Source organism: Nicotiana tomentosiformis, chromosome 5 (assembly GCF_000390325.3).
Source record: "Nicotiana tomentosiformis chromosome 5, ASM39032v3, whole genome shotgun sequence".
NCBI lineage: Eukaryota > Viridiplantae > Streptophyta > Magnoliopsida > Solanales > Solanaceae > Nicotiana > Nicotiana tomentosiformis.
Window position 1 is genome coordinate 40,635,279 of NC_090816.1, and position 11,482 is coordinate 40,646,760.

The window sequence follows — 11,482 nt, forward strand, 5'->3', positions numbered from 1 at the left end:
AGGCACCCTACTAGTCACATGGCCTCTAAGAATTGGCTCAACATTAGGAATGGATGGAAGGTGTGTAGTATGGCCAATAGGTGGTTAATTCATAAAGGGGATAGAGTAAACATATACAATGATAGATGGATACAAAACATGGAACCCCTTAGAACCTTTGTTAGTGGCCCTCTTAACAAGGAGGATGAGAACATGAGAGTATCCTCCTGACTCCTAAATGGCCATTGGACCCCAAACAACCTGTCATTACATCAACTCCTCCATCTCTAGTGCCAACCCTGATAAAGTTGATAGTATGGTATGGAACCAAACCTACAATGGGTTGTTCTCAACCAAATCTGCCTACTCCATAATACTTGAGCATAGATACCAATAGGACCATAATCCGGGGGGGGGGGGGGATTTATCTGGATATGGTAAAAAAACTCCCCAATAAAATCAAATACTTTTTATGGCTAATGACACATGGCAGACTTCCTACTAGCAAACACCTCCACTCCAGAGGGATAAACTTAAGTCATGTGTGCTTCTTCTGTAATAAGGAGGATGAAACCATTGATCATGTTCTCATCAGTTGTGATAATGCTAAGCAGTTCTGGGATAACCTCTCCCAATTGAGCCAAAATAACCTTAGCATCCACTCTATTTTCAATGGACAGAGCCAGTGGAGTTGCATCATTAACAGGATTCACAACCGGACTTTCAACAACCTCCTTAAATGGGGGCAGTTGATTCCCTTCTGTCTCTGGGAGATTTGGCTAACCAAGAATAGCAACTGTTTCAATGATAAAAGAGAGCCAATTCCCTGTAGCAATGCCATTACTAAAGCTGTAGATTTCATACATGTGGCAGGAGGATACAAAACAATTCTTGACCTTGTAATAGGAATCAAATGGCATCCACCAAGAAGGGATTGTTACAAGCTTATCACAGATGGTATAACTTTCCAAAGTGGATTAATGGAAGGCTGAGGAGGGGTAATTAGGAACAGTAATGGGGTTCACGGGGAAATAAGCTGTACTAACACACTCCATTCAGAACTAACAACTTTAGGGGCTAAGGATGGCAGTATCATACGACCTCATACCTCTGGAAGTTAACTTACACTCAACTGAGGTAATACATTGCGTTAATAAAGGCAACCTGATTTATGATACTATAGTATGTGAATGCAAGTCATTCCTAGCAGTGGTTGGCCATCCACTAGTAAGCCATGTCTACAAAGAGGTAAATAGAGTCGCGAAAAAGCTAGCAAAGGAAGCAGGCAGAAGTGGGCACCAACGTTTTGGTAGTTCCTCCGGTGTTTGTCAATGAAATACTATGGGCAGACATCCTAGGAACTATTTTGAAAAGAAAAACAAGGGGTTGTAATATTCCTAATGTAGCAATAGACTACTCTCTTTTTGTGGATGTGAATAGTACACCACAAAACCCAACCGTAACAGATAATTAACTAGGTTTAATACATAATATCATGTTTGACAAAAAACAAAACATTTTAAAAATGTCTCTAATAGGAAAATATTGATGTGTATAATTATATTTAATTTTTAAAGGCACAATTAATTTAAAAAAAATTAAAGAATTGATATCTTGATTTCACTTGCATATAAATGTTTTGACTCGTTTCCGAACCTCACTCTTTTTGTAACAAGGGAGTGAAACACATGGAAGAATACAGTCCTTACCCAAAACATACATTCACTTGAGGGATGCTGATATTTTCTATTAATGTTATATGAAAAAGAGCTAATGACTTTGGCACAAAATTTGCATTTTGTCTATTCAAAAGATTCAAAATTTAAGCGTATGGGTAAAAGTGGCATATAATTTGATGCAAGCTGTTCCCTTCTACAATCATAATACAAGACAATAAAATCTTGGCTGAATGCTTTTATGGACTGTCGTCCTCATAGAATATACGCCTCAATTTTGTCATTATGAGTAGCACTATGGTCATAATTTGCTAAGAATAATGCAGTTGCCAGAATTGTTGACTGTGATAGGATATTATTATCCTTAATTCAAAGATTTGACCTCTTCTTTAATTTGCACCACAAGCCAGTCTTCGTATGAATAGTTGCTCCGGTAACTAGTTCTACGGACTCTGGAGATCCTCTCAGCTCTACATCAAACTTCTGCAGCAACATTGCCAATGCTATGGTTGACTCCATAAGTGCAAACTGGTCACCAACACATTTTCTTGGTCCACCACCAAAAGGCAAGAAAGCAAAGTCTGATATAATCTGATCACGAGGACAATAAACCACATTGGTAAAAACAAAGAAACTGGAAATGTATCTGCTGTAAAAATAGTTGATAAACAGAATGGCACCTCATTTGGGTATAATGCTCCAGGACTTCTAGATGGATCAAAACCTGCCCACCCTTCAATGGAACTTTCCTTTGGTACTAGGAACCTCTCAGGTTCAAATTCATTAGGTTTGTCCCAAAAATATGGTGATCTATGAAGATTATATACCTGCTTGGATGTGTTAAAGTGTCAATTCAATTCATCTAGATATTCGTCAACCACTAATTCAATTGGTAAAGACTCAAGTATACAGCCACTCAGATACTCAAATACTTTGAGAAAAACTATCATCAAAGGTAAAGGTAAAGAACTGCAAACTTACAGATAGGAAAACATCAGTGCCAGCTGGAATTTCATATCCATCCTTGTCACCATTATAGCCCCCTGTAGAGTTGATAACAATAGGGTGGAAAGGTTTAAACACAATGATCATACTCTATTCACAGGGTTTTGAAAAAACCAAAAGAAGTGGAAAAATATGCCAGAGAAAATAACTGCTTGCAAATGGAAAGAGAGCCGCGGCCCACAGACACAGGTGTGCTAGAGCATGCAAATGCCCTAGCATAAGAGGATAGAAGAATATGTATAAGACTACTTGGGTCTAGTTCCCAGAACTAGGAGATAATCAAATCAGCAATGGGGATCTTACCTGGTAGTTTATCTGATTTAAGGGAACGTCTAATAAGTAGTGGAGGTTGTGGATACAAGCGCAGAGATTCCACAACAATAAGCCGCAAATATCTGATAGCATGGAAATATGATATAGCATCAAGAAGCATTACAGGTCATGCAAAAGAAATCCTAAAATTTTCTGCACCCAAACTGATAGGTAATCTTTAAAAACTTCATCTAATTGCTAACAGTACTATATCAGCAGTTCGTCTTTTCAATTCAGCTGTGTATCAAGCCTTCGTTTGCCTTTCCAATATTTTAGTAATTACTTCATTCCACGTGATTTTACCTTCTTCTTCCTCTATTTTCCAGGTGAATTATTGTTCATGTTTTCAGTTGTACAGCCATGTCTTCCTCATATGGTCTAACCAACATAACTCTATTTAGTCTCTATAATCACTGCTTTAACTATTAGCCAGATATTCTTCATTCCTTACCTTATTCTTTCAGATTGCACATCATCCATCGTAACATTCTTACGTAATCTATTACTTAATTTAAGAGAGCAGCAAAATTAGACAATTTCATATGTTTCTGTTGCCTCATTTGATACCAATGGCAATTGTTTGTTACTTTGACATCTCAATATAAATAACAAAAACACACCTACTAGATATCATATGCTACGTCAACTCAAGAAAATATTTCATCTTAAAACTAAGGAAAGAGTAAGCATACCGCCTATATCAACGAGAAGCATAGGCCCACGGAGGGGAAGTACAGAGGTTTACATTTTGAATGCAGACGCCAAAAGAAGTGATTGCTTCTTGTACAAGAAGCAGTATCGTGAGCTCGATAACTTACTCTAATTTTTTAAGAGACTCAAAGGTTGTCCTTCCTTGACCAAGCACTGCATCAATCTCTGTCTGCGCTTTCTTCATTTTGACTGGATGCTTCAGGATAATATATCAAAGTGACATTAGCCACAATGCCCATGGTCCACTTAGAAGGAATTTGGGGTAAGAATCGACTTAAGGAGATTCATTAAAATTGAAGCAAAAAAAGTGAAAAGTGGCAAATAAGGGAATGAACAAGTACATTTTACGTAAGGGACTTGTAAATTCCCTGGGCAAACTAGTATATTAAATTCAAACAACTACAACCTTTAGTGTGACACATTCTTATTTATGTATTTCATTTTTGCAACAGTATAAAACATATCATTTGATTTGGGTTGTAATGAACCATACTTGTGCTAGAAGGAAAACAGCCCACGTAAGAACAGCAGCAGTTGTTTCATGTCCAGCAATCAGCATCGCCATCAAGTCATCTCTTAGCTGTCCAAATTAAATTAGTGACAGGGTTGAGATAGGTCTATGATAACTACTTACATTTCATAAAGTTTGGTCCACAAAAAAGATCCCATGAATACCCTCATGCATTTCTATTATGTTATTGAGGAACCAATCCTACTTGTATAAAATAAAATATACCTAAAGTTTGGTGATGTGACAATTTGCTCTCACTTTATGACGGAAACAGTTTAAAGAAAAGGAATCAGATATTTTACCTGACGATCATCAACATCAACACCCCTCATATCAACTAAAAACCGCAAAAGACTTGCATCCTGCAAACTTTAGAAGTTACAATGCCAAGACTCACTGATCTGGATTTTGCAATACTGTGTAAAAGATTTTACACTACGCATACCACCCAAAAGAAAGAAGAAAATAATTAGAAGAAGAAGAGGAAAAAGAAGCAAAAACCTTAAGATTTAAGTAATCCCTTTGCTGAAGTTTCTCGACATCTGCTTCCTGCGACAGAATTCAACAAGAATTAAGCCAAGACAGGATACAACAAGAATTAAGCTAAGATAGAATATAAAACATTAAGCTAAGACAGAATACAACAAAGAATTAAGCTAACGTGCAGTATAACTCTTAACTTTATAAATATCTGCGGAGGTCCTTTATTTATTTATTTTTTCTCAAGGTAATTCATTTCACATCTACAGCTACAGAGAACGGGAGGCTATTCCAATCTTTGCAAAAAAATCTACTGCTGCGCGTTATCTGAAAAAACAAGGTTTTCACCTCACAAGCAAATTAAGAAACAAAATGTCCCACTCAGCCAGTTTCCTTGTTATTTATGTGCCTGGTTGCTGGTTGATAGGTTAGTTGTTTAAGTGGACTGCACCTTTTCTTCCGGTCAATCATATATACAAAACATTTTAATGACATTAGTTCGTCATGTGTGCATAGGAGTTAGTTTCTTATTTTAGTTTTTATTTCTCCTTCATATTCATCAACCACTCTTGACTAAAATATAACAGTGAGTTCAACAAAATTTTCATTATTTTATAGAATAATGAGTGTTTTGAATATCACCTATATTCTTCTTAAACTCTGTTCATCTTTTTGTACTTTTTCCCTTATGGCTAGAAGCGGGAGGGGTGACTATGTCCGGCTGTCTGGGAAATTTAAACATTATCAGAAAGTAGCATAGTTCTTTCCGACAACAATCAGTCAATCAACTAGGCCACAATCTAATTTAGTTGGGGTCAACTATATTAATCCTGTGTCTATTCCGCTCTATTCAGGTCCATTTTGTTTCAGTATTATATATTTTGGTTTTAAGGTTAATTGGGTGTCTTCAAAACTAGAGAGTCCAAAACTCATATTTACCTGTACACGAGCATGTGAGTCTCTAAACAAATTAAAAAGATTCTTGACTAAAAACAATTTAACAATATAACAAACCAATGTTGCTATGCACCCAAAGATATGCCTGACTATTTCACTTGCAGAATTTATTTTAACAATGCAAGTGTTATTGGCTTGTGATATACGATAATAATCCTAAAGCATACAGATCATCAAACAGGCTTAGCTTAGCATGAAAATATCAAACCATACTAATATATGTAAGTACAATCTGATGAGTGGTATGGTGCATGTTGTGGAATAACCCAATTATCAACAAGGCATTAAATAAATAAGTCCAAAGGAAGCTTCTATTATTGATAGTTGTCTACAAAATGTGAAATTTCTAAATGCTCAGATAATGGCACTGTTCATCCTCTCACCTCCCTGGTCTCTTTTGCATTTTGTATAAGTCCATCAAGGCAGTCATTGATGACCTTCAGATCATTCTGGAACTTTCGCTGCCGAGGAACTAGCCATCTTGCCAGAGGGATTTTCCAATAGGGAATGTAGAAAGTAGAACGATGCTCAGCTTCGAAAAGAGTACCATATACTGCCTGCAAATTTCATGAAAAAACAAATCTCAGTTTTTCATATGGAGGAAGAAGGTGAGAGGGGTGGGGAAAAACATGGAATGCTAATAATATTCTTAATGATTCAGCATATTGAGAAAGTAAAGGTAGCATCTTCATGAAACCAACAAATACAGTTACATAGTCAGACCTGAATAACTGGAGACTCTTTAGAGATGGAACCAAAGTCATAATTGAAAACACCAAGCCCTATAATATCTAGTGCTAAACTTGAAAATTCTGCCTCGAGATCCAACTCAATTGCTTTTCCTCCTCGTGATTCTTCTTGTTCAAGAAGCTTATCAAATTTCAACACAGTTCTATCAGCACAGTCAGTGAATAATCTAGCCATAGCTTCCAGGTATGATGAGTGGAATCCAGGAGCAATAACTGTCAATCACAGGAGAGCTAATCAAAATATTTGAAGTGTGCATATGTCTTAAGTACGTGAATCCGTACATTTGTATGCATACATCTACATATAGATAGAGAAGTACAAAGGAAAGAAGAAAATGTATGCATATATGACTGATCACAAACGCTTAGATTAATTTGTCTCAGAACTCCTTTACCTCGAAATATTGGGAGTCAAAGAAAAAGGAATAAATTACCGAGATGAACCTTTTTCTCTTTGGCTACACATCATTTTCTTGAAAAGTAGGGAACTTAAGTCTCTCTCTTTTTTGTTTTTGCCTTTTTTATTTTCTTTATGTCATCTTTTTCTTGTTTTTTGTTTGCATTAAGGTGGAAGGAGGGGAAGTCTAAGTCTGCTAAATGCCACCGCGCCTTGTAATCGATAGAATTGTTTGCTTGTAGAGAACTGAAGCAGAACAGGACTCACCTCTCAAATTTATTATTGGTTGGAGTGCCAGCATCCTCCTCTGTAAGACCTTTATTGGTGGTATTCTCATCTATTAGTCATTTTTCAACCTCATTTGACTAGTGATGAATATCATGATGATACTTTTGTGTTTCTGGAACACTGGAACAAATCACTGTCTAACTTAGAATCGTAAAGGAAAGCTGAAAGCAGCGGTGCCACCCTAATAACGAAAAGGCTATTAGGTGACTTTGATGTCAGATATCATTCGACAAGTGAGGCTTGCTCAGTTGGTAAAGCACCTCTACCCACGACCGTTAGGTCCTGGGTTCGAGTCACGCTAGAGGGGAAGTGTAGAAACACTATAGATCCTCCTAAATTGGGAGGGATTTTTTACATAAAAAAAAAATGTTAGATATAATTCAAAATATCCGGTTACAAAGGCGTTGCGCTTCTCTTGCATAACCAATTTATCACAGTTGGGAACCATTCTATTTGACCATTCAGAGAACAGAAAAGAACAGGTATCATATGATATATGAAACCACTATTCTTAATCATGGAAAAGTCCAGTTGTGGTCAAGAATGAGCATCAAATCAGATAAGCATCATGTTTTTAATGCATCAGGTACTGATCATGAAGAAAACAATGAACCACAGTCCAACTTGACCACATTAACCGATATATGTGTCAATAATTTCTACTGCAGGATTATTGGCAGCACTTTAGCAGATTTTATGCTGAAAAAAAGTGGACAGAACCAGGGCCAACCCCATAAGACACATGCTTAAATTACCTCTTCTCCTCTGTTTCCAAGTATCAAGGTCAGCAGGTATCAGCCCTTTTCCCATGATTGGTTCCAAGATTTCAGCAAGGACCCCCTGGTTAGAAATAAGAAGACTCGGATTACAACATAAAATAGGTAAGTTAACTGAAATTTTTGCTATTGCCACTAAAAAAGAAATTATGCCAGTATATGCTTCAAATTCTATCAGCAAAATGCAGGTATCAACAAGACTTTCCTTTCTAACTAACAATTTTTTTCTACCTAACAATTAAAAAGAAAAAAAAGAAAGGTCATCAACAAGTTCTTAAATAACTATTGCTCTTCTTTAAAACAAAAAAGGCCTGGAATTACTATGGCTTAAAGTTGATAAAAGATAACGGACATACATGCAATAAAAAAGAAAATGTAAATATGTAATATCAAGGTCAGCTTGAGTTCTTGTATACAGTAACTTTCTCCAAGGAACCAAGATAATTATTTTTGGATGCACCCTTTAACAAAGTAACAACCTATTGAGAGCCAAGGAGCAATTACTAGTCGTCCAAAGGTTGCATTAATACTCGATTTTTTATATTGATTTAAAGATAACCAAATCTAATAAGCAATTCAGATAGTTAGCTTTTAATCAGATTTTAACTCCCACATGGGCCAATTGCGTCCCTTCTATGCAGTAGAAGCAGTAAAATGGAATTTAAAGAATATAAGAAACTATCAATTATATATTTATATAAGAAGTAAGATGATGTGAAAGCCAACAGGCAACAACTGATAAGCAGAGACAAGTTAAGATATGAGCACATACAAGTGCAGGCATGACCTTAGATATGTTAAAGAATGAGCAAAAGAGTTACAAAGAACAAATGGATAGGAGGTTTTCTGGGGGGTGGGGAGGAGGAGAGAGAGAGAGAGCGCGCGGGAGCGAGAGAGAAGTTATAGTACCAAACCTTGTCATAAGAAAATGCATTCTCGCGAAGAATGTACCTAGCAACAATGGGATCTGATACAACAACGAATGCCTTTGGTCCAAAAGCAAGTTTATAGACTGATCCATACTGTAAGCTCAACAAAAGAAGGAAGAAAATCAAAAAATTCACAAAGATAAAAAGGGGGACAAAAATGCATAGAAAAGTTTTATGGTATTTGTTTCAGATAGCTTTTCTAGTGGAAAACCAAATTCATCCATTTTCTCACTATAAAAAGATTAGGCAAATTTGATGTGAATAAAGTACTCAACATATCGAAGCAAGTTCTTGACCGCCATTTATTAATATGAGGAAGACTAAACACATGTTTGGCGCCTTTGTTCTGAGTAACCAATTCATTCTAACAAAGCTGGTAACAATCAAAGTAATCCTGTTGGCGTAGACATAAAACATAAATGGATATTATCGATCTCCTCTCCTCCTTGATATTTCATGTCTCTATTTTCTCAAATTTTCTATCAAATGATACTTTTCTTTCACTGATAAAAGCTTTACACCAACCCAACACTCGAGAAGATATCATCCAAAACAATATCCTGTGCCCTCTGACCATTGAGAAATAAATAGAAATTAAGAAACAGACAATGAAATCGTGTGCTTTTGCTCAAATGAATGCAGGGATAAGAGAGATCATCATACTAAAGGCTATTACCTTTATGAACCAATCATACAATGAGAAGAATAATGGACGGTCAAAAAGGTCAGACACTGCGCCTTCCGCAATAGGCATTGACCCAATGCTTCCCCCACTCAACAGATTAGTGAGTAGGTTGCTAGCATTATCGAATAAATTCATCTTTGTTTTTGGTTCATCTGTGCTTGTGGACTGGCATCTGCTTTCATAATTATCCTCAAGTTCAGCCAAAAAGCATTCCCAAAAAATAATCACTAAATACAATACAGATAAGAGGATTATCTTATTTGAATGAAGATGAATGTATCCTCAAATTCGATCCAAAAAGAATGACATGTTCCTATATTTAGAAATTAGTAACTTTACATTTCTCATTTTACCTTAATGCAGTAACTATTATAGCAACACAAATGTTATAGCGACCACAAGTTATAAAATTCTTGGGTGTTTTCTTAAACCACGTGCTAATTCAAACTATGTCACTTAAATTGAAACGGGGGAGCGAGTATTTAAACTAATGTCACAGAGAAGGAAGGAGAGCAGTAATACTCGATTCCCATCTGACTAAAAATATTGAATTTATAGCATCAACGAAAATGGAGCTACAATAAAAGAAGGTGAAAGTGAAAGAAAGAGTACCTGATTGAAGTCCGTTTTGGAGTGGAAAGTGTAGACTTGGAAGAAGAAGAAGAAGAAGAAGAAGAAGAGGGAAAGTGGCAGAATCTTGAGGAACAACAATCACTCCGTCGATTCAACACAAGACATGTGTTGCTGCTAACCGACCCAGTTGCCATTTTCCCCCCAGCTCAAAACCAGCTCTATTGTGAATTGTGAATTCTGAACTGCGAATTGTGATGGATAGAATAAGGTAGTGAAGCAAAGCAGAGAGAAGTGGAGGGAATTAGCAGTGTAAAGAACCCCACAATTTATTGAATACCTATATACCTGAAACTGCCTTTTCATTTTTTGATTTTTTCTTTTATCAATATGAGTTAAGTTACTTTCCCGGTGACATAGGAGTATAATAGCCTCTATGGCCAAATTGCAAAAATCATATTTTGAGAAGTACATTTTTAATCGGTTTCTATTTCACTACTTTATTTGAAAAACACTTGCAATTAGTGTTTGATCTAAGTTTTTAAAAACTATTTTTAAGTGTATTTTTAAAAAAAATATTTTTTAAAAAAGTATTTTCGAAGAGAAGTTATTTTTTTTTATTTTTTTCAAAACTGTTTCTTCTGTTCAAAAACATTTTTTTTCTACTAAAAGCTTGGTCAAACACTCTAACTTTGAAAAATAAGAACAAAAGTGCTTTTGGCTCCAAAAAAAAAAAAAGTATTTTTGGCTTGGAAAAACTTGACCAAACAGACTATAAGTTTTTGTTTACCATAACATCAAATTTACATGCAATAATACATGGAGTACAACTCTTTTAGTGGGCAATTCAAATTAAGCTTGAAGAGAAAAATTTCTAAAATTCTTGGTCTGCACACTTTTACCTCAACTTGTGTACACTGCACAGTTAGGAAAAGATTCTTAACTGAAAATTGAAAATTAATATATTATTCTTTTTCTTTTTGGTTTGCCACATTTTTATTTATAAATATTATCCAAATGCGCCTATCCTCCACTTAAGGAGGAGCAATTCCGGTGTGATGGAGACGCGTAACGCCTTTGCCCCAACTGTTTGTCTGAATGGCCAAAATATAAAAACAAAATCACCGCTTTCGGTAGAATATACCACGTCTTCCTCCACTCACTTTTTGTGACCCTTGTAGTTTGATAATTTGTCAAAAAGCTTCCATAAGATTTTGAAACAGTCAGAGGCATCCCTTATGAAGTTGTATCTTTTCAGTGTTTAGGTCAAATTTTCGACTTTAATAGGCGTTTGGACAAGAAAATACATTTTTCTCTAAAGTTTTGATTTTTCTAGAACAAGATTATGACAAAATAGTTACTTTATAAACCTGTGCAAATAATAAGTAGAAAGCAAACAGTAGAAAGACGAATAAAGTAATAGAAAGATCAATAAAATAATAGAATACATAAAAAGG

At 35.7% G+C, this 11,482-nt stretch overlaps 1 protein-coding gene across 2 annotated transcripts; it reads right to left on the minus strand.

Annotated features, from left to right (window-relative positions):
• Positions 1-1,757: 1,757 nt before the first annotated feature.
• On the minus strand, positions 1,758-10,355 carry LOC104105718 (cytochrome P450 97B2, chloroplastic). Of its 2 annotated transcripts, XM_009614103.4 has the most exons (14): positions 10,068-10,355; positions 9,447-9,627; positions 8,756-8,863; positions 7,821-7,905; positions 6,355-6,593; positions 6,015-6,188; positions 4,696-4,743; positions 4,497-4,556; positions 4,177-4,263; positions 3,791-3,879; positions 2,964-3,055; positions 2,637-2,698; positions 2,336-2,482; positions 1,758-2,246 (listed from the first exon to the last, which is right to left on the minus strand). In XM_009614103.4, exons 1-14 carry the CDS (start codon positions 10,220-10,222, stop codon positions 2,025-2,027), a joined length of 1,749 nt encoding a protein of 582 aa, XP_009612398.1. In that variant the 5' UTR covers positions 10,223-10,355; the 3' UTR covers positions 1,758-2,024. The 2 variants fall into 2 exon arrangements, with proteins under 2 accessions (XP_009612398.1, XP_009612399.1); XM_009614104.4 differs by lacking the exon at positions 8,756-8,863.
• Between the last annotated feature and the right edge of the window lie 1,127 nt (positions 10,356-11,482).